Raw genomic sequence first — 19,663 nt, 5'->3', positions numbered from 1 at the left:
AACCCAAGACAAGCCCATGAGATGAAGTGTATTGGAGACTTGTGTGTATTCAGAGTGATCTAAAACATAAGGCAATATCTAAGCCTCTCCAGAGGATAATAAAGACATATTCAGTTACATAGTAAATAGAAATGTTCTCTCTTGAGCTAAATGAGGAGGGGATCTTTCCATGTATACTTCATTAAAAGTAGTTTAACAGAACCTTAATACTGAAGACAAGATGCCAGTGGGCATTCGGTTGCACCAAACCTGCCAGGGAGACAGGTTTAAACTGACCATGTTTTGGCAGTGCAAAAGCTGTTTTGGATCACAAGGATTCCTTAAAACAATCTTATTTCCAGTGTCAAGAGTAGTACCTAGGCAGCCAGGGCAGGTGAACTTTTTCACTAAAAGCAAATAGTTCATTGCCTTCTGGCTAGCATTGAAAGATGTCTAGTATATCCATTTCCCTTCTCTAAGTTTGTCTTAACAAAACATACATGTACTTTGTTAAGTCTTCTGGAACAAATGACAACTCAAATGATTATAAATGCATGAAGGACTTCCCAAAGTAATGGAAGCTGTCAGCAACTGAAATCTAAGAAGCTTACCATTTTGCCTCTAGCTCCCTTGGGTCCAGTCTCTCCTGGGTCACCAGGGTCCCCAATCTCACCCTAAATAAGTACATTAAAATAAAATGGTTACTAAAATAAAATATGTATGTATATATTTTATTTTAATATACAGAGATATATTTGAGTTTTTAAAGTAATTCTAACATGAACACATTTTTCATTTATATATATATTTTCCATTTCTCATATTTATTTTATTTTTTTTATTTCAGCTTATTATGGGGGTACAAAAGCTCAGGTTATATATATTGCCCATGTCCTGCCCATCCCCCTGAGTCAGAGCTTCAAGCGTGTCCATTCCCCAGACAGTGCACCTGGCACTCACCATGAAGTTATACCTCCATCCCCTCCCCCCACCTCCCACCTCCCGAAGTCAGCACCTTCAAGCATGACCATTCCCCAGATGGTGCGCAACGCACTCATCATGCAGACATACACCCATCACCTCTCCCCACCCCCCGTCTCAGTCTGATATTCAGTTGGTATCATTCCCAAATGTGCATTTAGGTGATGATCAGGGAAACCAATTTTCTGGTGAGTACATGTGATGCTTGTTTTTCCATTCTTGGGATACTTCACTTAATATAATGGGTTCCAACTCTCTCCAGGAGAACCAAAGAGATGTCGTATCATCGTTATTTCTTATAGCTGAGTAATACTCCATGGTATACATATACCACAATTTACTAATCCATTTGTGAATTGATGGGCATTTGGGCTGTTTCCACATCTTTGCAATTGTGAATTGTGCTGCTATAAACATTCGGGTCTTTGTCATAGAATGACTTTTGTTCCTTTGAATAGATGCTCAATAACGGGATTGCTGGATCGAATGGTAGGTCTACTTGAATCTGTTTAAGGTATCTCCATAATGCTTTCCACAGGGGTTGTACTAGTTTGCAGTCCCACCAGCGGTGTATGAGTGTTCCTGTCTCTCCACATCCATGACAACATGTGTTGTTTTGGGACTTTTTGATAAGGCCATTCTCACTGGAGTTTAGTGATATCTCATTGTGGTTTTGATTTGCATTTCCCTGATGATTAGGGATGTTGAGCATTTTTGCATATGTTTGTTAGCCATTCTTATATCTTCTTTTGAAAAATTTCTATTTATGTCCTTTGCCCACTTTTTGATAGGGTTGTTTGATTTTTTTCTTGCTGATTTTCCTGAGTTCTAAATAGATTGTTATCAATTCTTTATCTGATGTGTAGTATGCAAAAATTTTTTCCCATTCTGTAGGTTGTCTGTTTATTCTCATGACTGTTTCTTTGGCTGTGCAGAAGCTTTTTAATTTGATCAGGTCCCATTCATTTATTTTTGTTGTTGCTGTGATTGCCTTAGGGGTCTTCTTCATAAATTCTTTGCCTAGACCAATGTTTGTAAGGGTCTTTCCTATATTTTCTTCTAGAATTCTAATCATTTCCCATTTAAGGTTTAAGTCTGTTATCCACTGTGATTTGATTTTTGTGAGAGGTGAAACCTGCGGGTCCTGTTTCAGTCTTCTACATGTGGCTATCCAATTTTCCCAGCACCATTTATTGAATAGGGATTCTTGTCCCCAGAGTATGTTTTTGTCTGCTTTATCAAGGATTAGATAGCTATATGAGGATGGTTTTATATTTGGATTTTCTGTTCTGTTCCATTGGTCTGTGTCCCTGCACTTGTGCCAATACCAGGCAGTTTTAGGAACCACAGCCTTGTAGTATAGTTTGAAGTCTAGCAAATTAATACCTCCCATTTTGTTTTTATTGCTTAAAATTGCTTTTGCTATATGGGGTCTTCTCTGATTCCATACAAAGTGTATAATTATTTTTTCAAAATCTGTGAAAAATGATGTTGGTAATTTAATAGGGATTGCATTGAATCTGTAGATCACTTTGGGTAGTATAGACATTTTAACAATGTTGATTCTTCTGATCCATGAGCATGGTATGGTTTTCCACCTATTTACATGTTCTGCAATTTCCTTCCTCAGTGTTTCATAGTTCTCCCTATAGAGGTCCTTTACCTCTTTAGTTAAATGTATTCCTAGATATTTTATTTTCTTTGTTGCTGTTTTGAAGGGTATTGAGTCTTTAATTTGGTTCTCTGACTGACTGTTATTGGCATAGATGAATGCCTCTGATTTGTGTGTATTGATTTTATAACCTGAGACTTTACTGAATTCATTAATCAATTCCAGGAGTCTCTTGGTTGAATCCTTGGGGTTTTCCAGTATAACATCATATCATCAGTGAAGAGTGAGAGTTTGATCTCTTCTTTCCCTATTTGGACTCCCTTGATTCTGCTCTCTTGCCTGATAGCTCTCGTAGGGATTACCAATACTATGTTGAAAAGTAATGGGGACAGTGGGCAGCCTTGTCTGGTTCCAGTTCTGAGTGGGAATGCTTTCAATTTTTCCCCATTCAGTATGATGTTGGCTGTGGGTTTGTCATATATGGCTTGTATCATTTTTAGGTAGGTCCCGCCTATGCCTATTTTGTTAAGCGTTCTTATCATAAAAGGGTGTTGAATTTTGTCAAATTCTTTTTCTGCATCTATTGAGAGGATCATATGGTCTTTATTTTTGCTTCTATTTATGTGGTGAATTACATTTATAGATTTAGGTATGTTGAACCACCCCTGCATCTCTGGGATGAAGCCCACTTGGTTGTGATGGATTATTTTTTTGATAAGCACTTGGATACGATTTGCTAGGATTTTATTGAGAATTTTTGCATCTATATTCATAAGAGAAATTGGTCTGTAGTTATCTTTTTTTGTTGCATCTTTTCCTGGTTTTATTATCAATGTTATATTGGCTTGGTAAAACGTGTTGGGGAGAATTCTGTCCTTCTCGATATTGGAGAATAGTTTATGTAGGATGGACACCAGTTCTTCTTTGTATGTGTGGTAAGATTCGGGTGTGAACCCATCTGGACCAGGGCTTTTCTTTTTGGGAAGGTTTTTTATTGCTGTTTCGATTTCAGTTCTTGATATTGGTCTATTCAGGAATTCTATTTCTTCCTGATTGAGCTTGGGAAGGCCATGTGTTTCTAAAAAATTGTCTATTTCCTCCACATTTTCCAGTTTGTGTGCATAAAGATTCTTGTAGAATTCATAGATGATATCGTGTATCTCTGTGGCATTGGTTGTGATTTCTCCTTTCATGTTCCTGATGGATGTTATTAGAGATTTTTCATTTCTGCTCTTGGTTAGTCTAGCCAGAGGTGTGTCTATTTTATCTTTTCAAAGAACCAACTTTTTGTTTTATTAATTTCCCTTATAGTATTTTTGTTGTCCTTTCCATTTAATTCTGATTTAATCCTAATAATTTCTCACCTTCTGCTGGGTTTGGGGTCGGTCTGTTCTTCTTTCTCCAGCTCTTTGAGTCTATTCATTAGGTTGTCTATTTGTAAGTTTTCTGTCTTTTTGATATAGGCATTTATGGAAATGAATTTTCCTCTTAGGACTGCTTTAGCTGTGTCCCATAGATTTTTGAAAAGTTGTGTCTCCTTTGTTGTTTAATTCAAAGAATCTTTTGATTCCCAACTTGATTTCTTCCTTTATAAAATAATCATTCAGGAGAAGGTTGTTTAGCTTCCATGACTTGGAGTAGGAAGGAGAGTTTCTGTTAGGGTTCATTATTACTTTTATTCTGCTGTGATCTGAGAAGATGCACCGTATAATTTTTTAAGACATGCTTTATGTCCTAGGATATGGTCAATCTTAGAGAATGTCCTGTGAGCTGATGAGAAGAATGTATATTCAGTGCACTTTGGTTAGAATGTCCTGTAGATGTCAGTCAGGCCTATTTGTTCTAGCATTCTATTAAAGTCCATTATTTCTTTGTTTATTTTCTGTTTGGAGGATCTGTCCTGTCCTGTCAGTGAGGTGTTAAAGTCTCCAGCTATTACAGTATTGTTATCTATCATTTGGTTCAGATCAAGTGGGGTTTGCTTTATGAATCTGGGTGCACCTAAGTTGGGTGCATGTATATTAAGTATAGTTATGTCTTCTTGTTGAATTGTGCCTTTCACTAGTATGTAGTAACCATCTTTGTCTTTTATTACTTTTGTTGGTTTAAAAACTAAGTTATTGGAAATTAAAAGTGCCACACCAGCTTTGTTTTGGCTACTGTTTGCTTGAAATATCGATTTCCATCCTTTTATTTTCAGTCTAAATGGATCTTTGCAGGTAGGTGAGTTTCCTGAAGACAGCAGATACTTGGTTTGTGTTTTTTTATCCATTGGCCCAGTCTATGTCTCTTGAGTGGGGAATTCAAGCCATTCACATTTATTGAGAGAACTGATAAGTGGGACAGATTTCTGTTCATCTTGTTGGGTAGAACTTCATTGCTATGTTTTCTCTCTTGAACCATTGTGGTGGCTGGAATTTGATCTTTAGCTCTTGCGTAGTTTTACATTCATGAGTCTTTCTTGTGCTGATCCGTGTGTAACTTTCTTTTGAGTACTTCTTGGAGGGCTGGTCTTGTCTTGCTGAATTCCCTCAGTCCTTGTTTATCTGAGAATGTCTTAATTTCTCCTTCATATAGAAAGCTTAGCTTAGCTGGGTACAAGATTCTAGGCTGGGCATTATTCTGTTTCAGAAGAGTGAGAATGGGGCCCCAACCTCTTCTTGCTTGTAAGGTTTCAGTTGATAAATCTGGCATAATTCTAATGGGCTTTCCTTTGTATGTTACTTGTTTCTTTCTCCTTACAGCTCGAAGAAGGGTCTCTTTAGTGGATATTTTGGTCAGTCTGATGACTACGTGGTGTGGTGTTTTCCTATTTGCTATGAATCTCCCAGGGGTTCTTTGAGCTTCTTGAACCTGTATATCTAGAGTTTTGGCAAGGCCTTGGAAATTTTCCTCAATTATGTCTTCAAATACCTTATCTAGCCCTTGGTTATTATCTTCTTCACCCTCAGGGATGCCGATAACTCTCATGTTAGGCTTCTTGACATAATCCCACATTCTTGTAGACTCTGGTCTTTTCTCTTATTTCTTTGTTCTACCTCTGTGACTGACTTATTTAATTGGAAAGAGTTATCTTCAATCTGTGAGATTCTTTCTTCTGTTTGATCTACCCTGCTCTTGAGACTTTCCACTGTGTTTTGTAGCTCCCTGAATAAATTCTTCATTTCTAGGAGTTCAGTTTGATTTTTCTTCAATATTTCAATTTCCTTAGTGAATTTTTCTTCCAAATTCTGGATTTTTTTTGTGGTTTCTTTGTGTTGGTTATCCATTTTTTCTTGTATATTATTCAGCTTATTTATAATCCATAATTGAAATTCTTCCTGTAACATGTTGGTATTTTGAATTTGGTTTGTGTCAATTGGTAGAGAGCTGGTATTTCTCTTTAGGGGTGAGATTTCTGTTTGATTCTTTGTGCTCCCCATATTTTTCCGCTGAGCCCTTCCCATCTGGATCTATCATTAGAGCTTTTCTTACAGCTTTAGTCTGGCCAGCAGCAAGCCTTGTACTCTGTTCTTAGGCTGTGAAGCAATCTAGGTATGTTGCTTCCTTTGTCAAGAGGGGGAGACTGTTGTGTATTGTTTAGAGTTTTTTCTATCTCAGTTGGGGGGCTGCTTCTGATGGGTCCAGCCCCAGAGGATTGGTTTGACCTAAGACCGGTTTGGCGAGTTAAGTCACTGTGTTGTGGACTTTCAGTTAGCAGGCAGGATTCACACTAGTTGCAGGCAGAAAGTCTCTCTCTTTTTTTTTTGGTTCTTCCTCTAGAGGGGTGGTTTCTGCCTCTTTCTGCAGGAAAGACACTGGCTAGGGGGAGGAGGCGGTGCCCTCACTGGCTCAGTGCCCCAGCTGCTGCAGCTCCCATGGGGAAAGGTCTGCCCTGTCCCAATGTCCCCAAGGTCCAGGCTCCACACTCTCGTGTCTGGGGAAGCACTTAGTGTTCACACAAGGGTGGGGCTTCTAGAGAGGGTCCATGGACTAGGGGAGGGATCCGCCCGGGGAGCCACCCGGCACCCTATGGTTCCGCAGCTCGCCGGCGCTGGGGGAGAATGTTCAGGGTCCAGCAGGCACCAGAGCCGGGGGCCTGCCGAGCACAGAAGCCCATAGTAGTTCCCCGGCTAGAGGGCCACCAAAGAAGAAAAAGAAAAAAAAATCTGTAATTCAGCGACCCCTCGCTGCTTTTCGCTTTAGCGCAGTTCCGCCCTTCTCCCTCTAAACGCCGTCCAGGCGGAGATCTCCTAGAGTCTAAGCTGTTTCCTGTTGATGTCACCTGTCCTCGGAGCTCCACGTCTCCGGCGGTGATTCTGCATCGACTTCAGTCAGATCCCTGACTGAGTGGGTGTGGAGGTCAGTGGGGAGAACAAGCCGCTTTGCCATGGGCCTGAACACACCTCACTCGTTGGTGAGGTGGGTACCGCCGTCCCACACTCTCCAGATTTTCTCGATCCTATTTCCCGTTCACCTCAGTTTTTTCTTGTTCTCTGTGTCCCACGTTGATTCTCTGTGGGTTCACACTGCTGTTCCTGCGGGGGAGCGATCCTCTAGCGTTGTGGCAGGTCGAGATCCATGCCTTCCTCTCCCAGAGCACAAATCCAGGAGGTCACCTCCACTCTGCCATCTTCCAAGACCTTCCTCATTTATATATTTTTAACAGTCTTCTTTAAAGTTCTTTTCCCTTTTTGCTTACAAAGCTCTCTGCATAGCACATTGCATTGTCATTGTTTTACTTTTCTGTCTCCCCAGCCAAAACAAGGGCTCTTTGGAGACATGAACTGTGCCATTTATTTTGTCCTCTGATTCTACCACAGGACCTGATATTTGCTGAGTTCAGTAAGAGTTTCTAGAAAAAGTAAAAGCCATAGGTAAATGATGTCATTGTTAACTTATCTGAAGATGATTTATAAACATATTGGGAAAATTGAACCAAGTGAAATCAGACAATTTTGGTTTTCTTTACATTTTGCTTTTCTTTGAGCAAAGAAGAAAATATATATGACAGAGGAGAAGGAGTCCATTTGAGAAGAAAATTTTTAAAAGGATTATCTTTCTTTCTGTACCTATGAGTTAAAAAACTAGAAAAGGAATATTTTTAAGTCTTACACTTTTAAACAAATGTATAACAAATGTATAATCTTAAAAACTAAAAAAAATTTGCCTGTTTCTTCTCTCCTTTCCCCACAAAGGTTAGGACATTTATTTATCATTCACTATTCTCCTGTTGGCCTAGGATACATTTCATAAGCCCAGGTGTATTTCTGACTGATCTCCAGTTACTGTGAAGTACACAATACCTTAGGGCCACTTTCTCCAGGGAATCCGTCTTGCCCCTATAATTGACAATAGGAAAGATTAATACATACATGCTTCACCCAATTAGGTTTATATTGACATTAATTTTACCTGCTGCCTTATTTAGTTTTAGTACCTCTGTATCAAGGAAGGGCTGAACAATTGGAAACCGTATCTCAGTATTTGAGAAACTAATTCCAATTTCTAAATTAAACTATTTACTGGTTTCATCAAAATATCATGACAACCCAAGATAAGTGGCTAAAAGTACACATCTGAGGAATTATGAATCAGTTCTATTTCTTCTGCATACATAGAATAGATGGTCATTTGACTGTGTGTCTCTGAAATCATCTTAGAATGGATTTTAATGGAGAAATTTGGGAAGCCTATAGAGAGTCTAAACTTGATAATTTTCAGGTCCTTTGTTTACCCCACTTTGGCCTAAGACCATAGTTGGAGAGATATATTAATTCCTATTTGATGAAAAAAATACATATTTTATTTAAAATTAAATTTTTTTCTTTTCTTTCTTTTCTTTTTTTTTTTTTGAGACAGCGTCTCACTCTCTTGCCTGGGCTAGAGTGCCGTGGTGTTAGCCTAGCTCACAGCAACCTCAAACTCCTGGGCTCAAGCGATCCTCCTGCCTCAGCCTCCCGGGTAGCTGGGACTACAGGCCTGTGCCACCATGCCTGGCTAAGTTATTCTATTTTTAGTTGTTTGGCTAATTTCTATTTTTAGTAGAGATGGGGTCTCGCTCTTGCTCAGGCTGGTCTCGAACTCCTGGAATCCTCCCACCTCAGCCTCCCAGAGTGCTAGGATTACAGGCATGAGCCACCGTGCCTGGCCTAAAATTAAATTTTCTGATTATTAAAAGTAATAAATGCTCAAACATATATGAAATCAAAAGAATAGAAAAAAGTCATCCAAATCTTGCTACCCAGAAATATTATACATACTGTCATATTTCAACTTTTCATAAATGAATTTTAGCAAAATTGGCATAAATGTTTTTCTGAGTGCATTCTGAATTTTTACTTGAAATTGTCACATAAAAATTTCTTTACATAATTACAAACTTCATATACTCAAACCATGTTGAAAAACTGAAATAAAGAAAAAAAAGTTTTAGCTTCTTTTGGTTCTTTATTCTTTCAAACAGCTTCTTGCATCATTTCCACTGAGATTTGACTTGAAATTATATTGATCCTTTATCATATTTAAGACTTTCCGTCTTGGTATGCCTCTCAGGTACTGAAGTTTTCCATCTCAGTAATTCTTTGTCATAGGTCTCAAATATTTTGCAGAAAGGCTATCTTTAACTATATTATGTTTTTGTAGATTTTGTAATTATGATTGGGTCTTTTTCATTATGCCTTCTTATTGGTTATTGTTGGTATATAGAAATTATTGGTTTTGGTAAACTTATCTATCTTAGCTCTAGCCACTTAAATATTCAGTGACAATATAAAATTATCATGCTGATGTATAGTTTTACTTTTAAGTTATTGCTTGGCCTCAATGCATTTAGAAACAACTCTGCAAAACCTCTCACTAATGGTTAAAGCAAACATGATAAGAGGACGACAAATTTTGGAATGCCTCCCTCAGTAAATTTGAGTGCAGGGCTGCTAAGATTAGATGTAATTTTCAGCAAGTCAAACCAAGCCAAATCACTGCAAAAACCAGAAAATTCATTTTCAAGTTACAATTGTTTCCTGCACCCTAAACCATCACATTGTTTTCTTCTCTACCACATTCCCCACGGGATTTCAGCAAATAAATTATCCAAATATATTTCTAGCTGTCCAAGACTGCCTTATTCGCTGCTTTTTTTCCTCTTAAATGCGGCAAACAAAACAAGCAACAAAAAATAAATGGAAAATGTCTAGCTTCCAGTAGATGTGACTTACTTTTGCTCCCTTACTTCCAACAGTACCATGACCTGGACTGCCATCATTACCCTGTAAACAAAGCGATTAATTACAAACACTCCAGACCACAGATAAAGGCAGGCTTATTCACCAGAGATAAGCTTTTTGGTTTGATTAAGGGAAACTGGGAAGCAGGATTCTCTGTCTGGGACAGGCCACTGACATTTTGTGATGGGAGTTACTAATGGCAACCGTCAGTAACAGACACTGACGATGCACTATCCCTTAGTCTTCTCATCTGTAAAATGAGAATGATAATTATACCCTAACTCATAGTGTTATAAGGATTACATGAAAAAATATCAGGCATATGATAATTTTTCAGAAAGAAGAGATAGTAGGATTACCTCCTCCAGATAACATTTGTATTTTAACACCATTTTCAGTTTGCTAGGCAAAAAGAAGAACACCTAACTGCCTGGGCATTGGCTACTACTGTCTGACCCTTGTAGAAGCCCTGAGCACTGGAGAAAGGACAGGATCAGTTTCTGATGAAGAGTCTCTGATGGGGATTATGGGGATGCCAAAGACCCTTTGACTTTAAGAGCATCGCAGCCATGATGTTTTGTATCCAGGAACTGCCACTTTGGGGAAGCTGGCCAAGGAACTAATCCAAGATGAGAATAATGTCTCTTTCAATTTCTAGAAAACTATAAAGCTGGATGGTATCCTTAAAACTCTCTTTAGAGAACCACACGAGGTGTCTATTGAACTAAAAGATTCCAAGAGCCAGATCAAAAGTAGTGATTAAAATGCAAACCGGCAAGCCTCGAGGACCAGGAAAGCCAATAGCTCCTTTTTCTCCCAGATCTCCGGGTTCTCCCTGTTAAACAGAACAATAAAATATCTCCTTGTTAGGTTGTTTTTTGCGATGGAAATTAGGAATGATGGCATGGATTCAACTGCATTCATGTGGATTACACACAATTGGTTTGTGCCCAGGACTGTGTGTTGCGCAAGGGACAAGAGGAACAGCTATTGCTGGCCAGTGAGGAGTCCTCCACTGATAACTGAAGTCTCAGCACGTCTGACTTATTGTTTAGTGCAAGCTGCCATCTTAGCAGCTCAGTGCCATAAAAATGTCTTACCATGAGTCCAGGAGGAAGCTCTGTACTGTTTTAAAAAAATTAACAAAGTTGTTTTTCATGATGATTCACATAAATCATCCAGCTGCTGCAAAAATGGCAGATTAATTAATCTAATTTTAAGGTTTTGACTGTGAATCAAGATAGTCAAGGGTTCACGACATCCCTGGCAATAGTTTCTGACTAAAAGAACATCTACTGTGGGTTATGAATCAACCTCAGTATTATGTTGAGGAAAGGTTGGCTACATGGGAAAATGAACACAAGTTTACAAAGGAAGGTTAACTCTAAAAAATAAAAAATTGTAATTCTGGAGTAGTTTTAGATTGACAGAAGTATTATGGACATAGTATAGAAAGTTCCTATGCATCCCACATTAACTTGCCCCTATTGTTAACATTACATTCACTAATGTCATTTTGTAGGGTACATTTGTCACAACTGAATCAATATTAACTTATTATTAACTAAAGCCTATACTTTATTCAAATTTCTTTAGTTTTTACCTAATATTCTTTTTCTGCTCCAGGATCCCATCCAGGATACCACGTGTCACATCTCCTTAGGCTTCCCTAGACCTGGACAATTTATCAGACTTTGTTTCTTTTAGATAACCTTGACAGCTTTGAGGAGTATGGGTCAGGCATTTTGTAGAATGTCCCCCAACCGGGGTTTGCCTAATGTTTTTCTGATGATTAGACTGTGTTTGTGGGCTCAGGGGAGGAAGACCACAGTGATGAATACATTCTCATCACATCACATTAGGGGTACGTACCAACAACATGACTTATCACTGTCTATGTTACCCTTGATTATGGTTGAGGCAGGGTTGGTCAAGCTTCCCCAGTGTTCCTGTTACTCTCCATCTCCCACCCACTTAAGGGGTGGGGAGTGGTTAAGTCATTTTTAGGGATAGAAAGGCAACAGTAAGTATGAGAAATGCAAATGGATAAATGGCCACCAGCACTGAACTCTGGGAGTGAAACAGAAGAGGGTTCTATGAAAGGGAAGCAGGAGATTATCTGTCCGGATGACCTTCTTTCAGGGCAATAGTAGTCAAAGTGTGCTCTAGGGGCCACCCATCCCACAGTCATCCAGGGTTCATGCATAAAAGAAAATTCTTGGACCCCACTGGATTAGTCTCTGGGAGCAGAGCCCAGAAATATGCACTTTTAAATAAGCTTCTCAGCTGATTCACATACGCACTAAAATTTGAGAATATCTGCTTTAAGGTAGGGAAACAAGGAAAAAGCCACATGGCCTGTCCAGAGCCATATACTTGGTCAATTGGTGGAGCCAGGCATTGAACCCAGGATTAATTGCTGGGTTGCTTGGCTCCCTGGGAACTTGAACTTATTGGAGAAAGGTAGGGGTACATGTTTGAGGTTTATCTCAGTTAATAATGAGTCTAGAGCAGCAGTCCCTAACTGTCTGTCACCAGGTACTGGTTTCATGGAAGACAAATTTTCCATGGATGGGGGCGGGGGCAGAGCTCAGGCCATGATGTGAGCAGTAGACCTAAACATTTCCCTCTAACACCCAAATCAAGTGATTTTTCTTCTCTTTTAAATGCACTCTTCCTCATGACTTTCCTACGTCTGTGGTGACATTATCACTCATGCTGGAAGCCCCCAAGTCATCTAGCCCACTTCTCTCCCTCAATTTCTTATAGGAAGAGTCCTCTGGAACCATCACAAGTCTTCACCCTGTTAAGTCACCCAATCGTTGTTTGTCTTGGAGACTATGATGCTGTACCAACTGGTCTCCTGGCTTCCAATCTCTCAGGCTTCATCATACTTCTACACTGGGTTGCCTGTTTAATATTCTCCAAAAGTCTGGCTGTGTTCATCTACTTCATTCATAAATTTTAGATACAAACATACTAGCTACTGAATAAAGTCAGTCACCACAGACTTTCTTGTTCCTTCCTGCCAGACAGGAGGAAGAGGCTGAAGATGTAAGAAAAAGTAGACAACGTAGATAATGAATGAAGAATGGCTAATATTAATACAAACAGTCTTTTAATACATCTTTTAATGCTAGTTTTAAACCTCCATTCAAGCCCCTCATCCTTGTCTACTTTGTGTCATAGATTATAGCCTTGAGAATATTCTAAATTCTATGGCATTGATTTTATGTTGAGGTTATTGTTAGGCAACCCAGAAATTCACTCATTCAACAAATGTTTACTAAGCATGCATTATTTGCCAGGAACTGCTCTACACACTAGAGATGCATTAGCAAATAAAACAAAGATATCTGCTCTCCTTGAGCCGGCATTTCGGCCTGGGCAAATGCTCAGTACAGTGCCTTGGTCTCAAAAGGTGCTCAGCGAGCGTTTGTATGAATGGGAGAAAGGAAGGAAGGAAGAAAAAGAAAAAGAAAAAGAAAAAGCAAGGGAGGAAATGAAGGGAGGGATATAGAGAGGTTGGAAGAGAAAAAGGAAGGCCTGCTCCAGAATAGCCCTCATTCTCTGAGATCCCTCAAGCTTTAATTGGGTGTAGCCCTTCATGAAATTATGCTGAGCTGGAAGCCCTGACCTCATCAAGGTCCACACCCATGTCCTTAGAGGTTGCTGGCTCTCTAAGAATCAAGCCAGGGTTTAGGAGCAATGAGATATATTCTCCTTTGTGTTGAAAGGGCTCTGGCTAATATTAATACAAATAGACACAGTTCTCTTGAGCAGAAAACCTCCACTTTGGTGGATATAAAGAATGTGACCTACTTTATTTCCTTGGCTTCCCAAATGGCCTTGATTTCCTGGTTCTCCTCCGGGTCCTGGAGGCCCCTGAAACAAAATAAGGATTTTGAATATAGCAAAACATAAAGCAACTTTCCTTCAAACCCTTTTTGTCTCTTCGAAGAGGAAAATGAACCACAGATGGGAGAAGAGTTATGGCTGTATTGATTCCTGCTCTGGAAAAAAGTATCACAGCTGTCAAATAAAGCCTAGTAAATAAAAGAAAATTAATAAAGTAATTCATGCCAGATGTTGCCTTAAAGATTGTATTTCCTTGTGAGTCTTGCAAAGATATTTCAGGTTCTCACTGTTTTGTTCTTGGAACAGATGTTGCTAAAATGTCTAACATTTAAAGAAGTCATTTCAAATGACATTTGCCTTGAACTATATTCTTACTGGTCCCTTGTTTTTGTAGAAAGCATTTTTTTTAAGGTAAATTGGTCCTTATTTGCAAATAATATAATTCGTACATTAGAAAGCTCAAGAAACTTTACTAAAAACAATTAGCATTAATAACAAAATATATTTAGGCATTAATAGTACAAGAGAAATATTCTAGTTTTCTTTTTCCTAGTGATAAGTTAGAAAAGTAAATGTAAAGAAATTCCCATTTTCCAAAAGCAAAAAAATTGAAAATGCTTAGAATGATTTTTAACAAGAAAGATATAAGACCCATATAAAGAAAGCTTTAAGATCTTACTTAATTATAAAACTTGAGCAGATGGATAAACATAACACACATCTATATGGAAAAATCTATTAGATATAACAGAAATGCTTCCAACGTTCTAGAAAGCATGTTTTATTGGAACAGCTTTAGACTGAACATTTTAAAATCTCAATTCAGACACTACACAACTGCCTTTCTCTGTTATTAACACTTGGGATCAGATTTTTCCTTTGGGATATCCAAACATATGGCAAGAGAAATCTCTTTTGGTAAAACTGTTTACAGTTATTTGTAAGTAATCCTAATTGCAGTGAATTGAAATCATTTTAACATTTTTTTTTGGTCATGGCTATTGTAATTCAAAAATAAATAAACCAATCTGCATAATAAGCACGATACTTAGCAAGTTTATTTTGTTCAGAACAAAAACAAATGTTCATCTTTCAAAAATTAAAAATGTAATAAATTGGACATGAAAAATTTCCTAATAGGATTGTTGAACAATGAATTGATTGCTAAGGAAGACAATCTTTCCAGAACCTCCCATCTTTCCCCCTTCCTTCTTCATCTTAAAAGAAAAATCTCAATTTCTTCACCCTCCATAAATAGCTCTCAACCCATTCCCATCTTTCACTTCCACCACTGCATGGCGCTAACTGCCATGACCTTCGTGTTTAACCCAGTTGATGTTTTTCTGTCCTTACCTTGTGTGTGATCACGTGTTCTTTGATGCTTCTCCCTTAGCTTCTGTAACACCAAGTTACAGTGGTCTTGATCCCTTTCCAGTCTCCTTTCATTAACCTTCAACGATTTCCCTTCTTCTGTTTGCCTCTTAAACCTCCATTGTCCTAAGGCTCTGTCTTCTGACCTTGTTTTTCTCCCTTTGTATACCACTTCCACATAATGACTCCTAAATATGTGCATCTCTAGTCCCAACCACTCAACTGAACATTATACCCACATATTAAACTACCTATTGGACACCCATAGGAATTATCAAAAATAATATCTACCTTAAATCATACTCCTAGTCTCATATTTTTTTCCATCAAAAAATGTTATCACCCTTTACTCCTCCTGAAACCCAAGCCAGAAGCCTAAGAATCATCCTAGACCCTCCTTCTAGCTCACCTGTGAAAAGCACTCAGCTGCCAGGCCCGTAGAATCTGTCCACTTTCTGTGTCCATCCCCCTGCCCATTGCCCTCACTTGCCTTCAGGCCCACCTGAATCCTCCCTAAATTCCTGGCTTTCCTGACTGCAACCTGGCCTTTCTCTAATCCATTTTCTACCCTTTTGTCAGAGTGAATTAAAATGTTAGGCTGATGCTGGCACTTTATCTGAAACTCTCAATTCTTTTTTTTTTTTTTTTTTATTTCAGCTCATCATGGGGGTACAAAAGCTCAGGTTATATACATTGCCCATGTCCCACCCATCCCCCTGAGTCAGAGCCTCAAGCGTGTCCATTCTCCAGACAGTGCGCCTGGCACTCACCATGTAGTCATACCTCCATCCCCTCCCCCCACCCCCCTCACCTCCCCGAGTCAGCACCTTCAAGCATGACCATTCCCCAGACGACGCGCAACGCACTCATCATGTAGGCATACACCCATCCCCCCCCACCCCCCATCTCAGTCTGATATCCAATTGGTATCCTTCCCCGATGTGCATTTAGGTGATGATCAGGGAAACCAATTTTCTGGTGAGTACATGTGATGTTTGTTTTTCCATTGTTTGGATACTTCACTTAATATAATGGGTTCCAACTCTCTCCAGGAGAACCAAAGAGATGTCATCAGTCACGAAAATAACCAGACAGCCTACAGAATGGGAAAAAATTTTCACATACTACACATCAGATAAAGGACTGATAATAAGAATCTATTTAGAACTCAGGAAAATCAGCAAGAAAAAATCAAACAACCCTATCAAAAAGTGGGCAAAGGACATGAATAGAAATTTTTCAAAAGAAGATATAAGAATGGCTAATGAACATATGAAAAAATGAAACTCTCAATTCTGAGTAGCTTTCAGAATAAAGTTTAAGGCCTTCTTAATATGCAAAATCTCTCAGTTTTGGTATTGCCTGCCTCTGTTGCCTCATCTTCTGTGACTACTTCAATCACTCTATGTTCATGCACATCAAACCATCTGAGTCACCAAATGTTTGTCTTATGTATTCACACTTATGTAAGTTTTACCCTTAGCTGGTCCATTTGTCCCTTTAGGGAGAGGTACAGAGTACAAAGGCTTTTCTGAAAACCTTACATTTAGCATCACTGTTTCAGGAAGAATTTCTGAAGCCCTTGCCGATGTTGGATCTCACATTAGTGCCAGATTCCTCTACTCTGTAAATAATTAAGGCATAAATCAAGAGTAATAGGGAAGAATAATAGGAATTTCACTTCACATAACTTAATTTTAAGAAAAACATAACTGTTTGAATAAATGAAACTAATGTTTCTCCTAGATCCCAGAATTCAAATCATATTTATAAATGTATAACATACTCGGCTACTATTTGGTTTAAATGGACTTGGGAAATGTTATCATTTTTACTATTTTCTAAAGAGAAAATATTTTCTAATTTATATATCATACAACTCAATGGACTTTAAAATTACAACCCATTTTTTAAGTTGGAGCTATCTGTGCAGCAGTTACTGTATAGTTGTACATAAAATGTTTCTACTGTAAGCTGAGTTAATGTATAAAATACTGCCTTATGGCATAATAAAGATAGTAATACTTTGACAAAAAATAATTGTTAATTTATTTCTCTCTCTTGTTCACTAGAGACTAGACTGCATGCTTCTTGAAGGAAAGGGCATAACTTCATATCTCTGGAACATCATACGGTACCTAGAACCTGTCAATCCACCCACCTATTTATCTATCTATCCAGATACCTACCCATGAATGATTCCCAAGACGGATGAAACAGGGTGTTTATAGTATTGGTTTTCCACATGAAATTTTCATGTACTTCACAGAGAAGGGAAGTAGAGAGATTCTAATTGTCCTTAACAACAAGTTACAAATTGGAAGTTTTGCTTACTTTTACTTTCCATGCTTCTTTCAGACATAATGAACTCTTTGAGATGGAGATTTCTGGGAGATTATTTCATATGTAGTTACCCCAAGCACACACAAGCCCAATGAGAGATTATCCTATTTTAAGAACTTCCAAAATAAAAGAGATTGGGGATGAATGGATGGATGAATATATACAGGGCCTTGTCATCAGAAAACCCAATGCTGCTTCCTACGCAGGATCCCACAAAATACCAAACTGAGGTTTGTAACTGGTTGAATGGGGCTCAAGCTGCAGTGATTGTTCCCAGATAAATTACCTACTCTAATACTGCTAGTTGGATAAGGGATCAAGTTGGTGGTTTATAAAGGAAAGACAAAAAATTTCCTATCATTTCCAAGATATCAAGGAGTCAAAGAGTTTCCTTGACTTGAGCTCAAGAATAGCTATGAACTGTGAAGAGAAGCTTAGGGCATTTAAAAGGGAAGGGCATTAGCTAGAGGTCAAATCTGCATTGGCTTTGTTGTAATGGCTGCCTTTTATTGAGCATTTATTCTGTGCAAGGTATTGTGCTAAGTGGTAAGTAGATATAGTCCTCAATCCTCACAATACAGTGAGATACTTATTAACAACATTTACCAATCAAAAATGGATTCTCAAGGCATTTACCCTAAAATCACTCAGGCAATAAGAAGATGAAATTGGAAATAAACCCAATTCTATCTGATTTTTTTCTATCTGCTATTCTGAGGCACTTGCCTAAAACAGGATTCCTAAACTCTGGCCATCCACACACCAGCCCAGATTGGAGTGTTAAAAACATGAATCTCCAAACTTGTTGCAGGAAGGTAGGGCCAAATCCAACCTCCAACATGGGAACTTGTGTGTGTGGGGGGTGGGTTTGCTCATGTTGAGAGTCTACAACAGAGCTCTTGGCAATCACACCCACTTTAGTGTTAAGTGACCTAGAAGAGGTGTTTAGAGGTCAACATTTAAAAAATTGTCCTTAGCATCTTATCAGAAGGGATTACACTAGGAGTTTAGGATTAGTGGTGGGGCATTGTCAAGGATATCTTGACTTTTGATGGGATAAGGCAGGGCAGGTACAGAAGGTACAGGTTCTTTTCACACTTAAAAAGAATCCTTGTCACTTCCCATTTTTTATTTGCATGGGAGAAAATCTTGCAAAAACTCACAACCAACAAATACCAAACTGGGAAGAAACAAGAAGCATAAATGCTCAGCTTCTGTAAGAATCAGATATGAGCTAAGTCTGAGAAAATAAAAAGAGGTCATCAAGTGGTGGGCTAATGCAAGAACAAACCCCAAAACATCTCAGATGTCAATTTTGACAATACTCGGCTTTATCCTTAACTTTTAACACTTCTCCATGCATCCTATGCTCTGAACATATTGAGCCATTTATGGCCCCCCAAACTCACCTCGACAGTTCTCTATATACAAAGTTAGGAATCAAAGGTAGGAACCAAACCTAGGCAGTCTGGCTCCAGAGTCTATGCCCTTTACCATTATGCTCTGCTTTGTAAAGACAACAACAGAAATTCTACTTTGTATTCCAAATTTGCATTGAACTATTCCAATATTTATTCACTAAGTTATTATTTCACTAAGAAAGCATAAGTATTTAAAGAATAATTACAGCTTCAATTGGAATTAGTATTTTTGTATCTGATTTTCCATTGTTTTTCCAGGCATTGATCAAATTAGGGTAGGACATTAGGTCAAGTCAAACAGAGGGAATGTAGGAAGGTACAAAAGAATACACCGTTCCTTTCAAAGCCCTTTCTTCCTTTCGTTGTACCACGAACTGTATTCTTTTATTTTTTTAACTCAGGATATTATGGGGGTACAAACATTTGGGTTACATGAAATGTGTTTGCCTCGCCCATGCCAGGGCCACAAGTGTGTCCCTCCCCCATACAATGTGTATTCTTTTATATCATAGTCACATACTTGGCTGGATTAACGCACATTTGGCTTACACAGAATGCCCTAACACTGTGTAAGTTAATAAGTCTTCAGAACACTGTCAACAGAAATCACATCCCTTTTTCAAAATGTATATTCTAAGAACAACTTTAAAGTCCACATGTAGAAAACACTCCTGTTATTCCACTCCAGTGGCTGGTCCTTATATGCTGTAAAACAATATGAATACTTTGGCAGTGGATTTATAGAACCAGTAAAGAATAACACTCTCTTGTATATCTGATTATGTTTGTCTCTCTGGTTTTCCTTTGGAAACAGCAATTCTGAGACCTCATTCATCATGTCCTGAACATAAAAAATTTCACACATTTTTGAAACAGCATTTTCACTGTGTTGA

The 19,663-nt window shown here is 38.5% G+C and overlaps 1 protein-coding gene across 1 annotated transcript in view; it reads right to left on the bottom strand.

Annotated features, from left to right (window-relative positions):
- The window catches only part of COL6A6 (collagen type VI alpha 6 chain), a 102,831-nt gene that overhangs the window by 35,176 nt on the left and 47,992 nt on the right, over positions 1-19,663 (bottom strand). Inside the window, exons 23-27 of the mRNA XM_045559821.1 lie at positions 13,600-13,662; positions 10,550-10,612; positions 9,769-9,819; positions 7,858-7,893; positions 591-653 (exon numbers count right to left, since the gene is read on the bottom strand). Coding sequence (XP_045415777.1) covers positions 591-653; positions 7,858-7,893; positions 9,769-9,819; positions 10,550-10,612; positions 13,600-13,662 — 276 coding nt within the window. The remainder of the gene's footprint in view (positions 1-590; positions 654-7,857; positions 7,894-9,768; positions 9,820-10,549; positions 10,613-13,599; positions 13,663-19,663) is intronic.

This window comes from Lemur catta, chromosome 1 (assembly GCF_020740605.2).
Source record: "Lemur catta isolate mLemCat1 chromosome 1, mLemCat1.pri, whole genome shotgun sequence".
Classification (NCBI taxonomy): domain Eukaryota; kingdom Metazoa; phylum Chordata; class Mammalia; order Primates; family Lemuridae; genus Lemur; species Lemur catta.
Note: the sequence above shows the minus strand (reverse complement) of the source record. Positions and strands in the feature narration are given on the sequence as shown.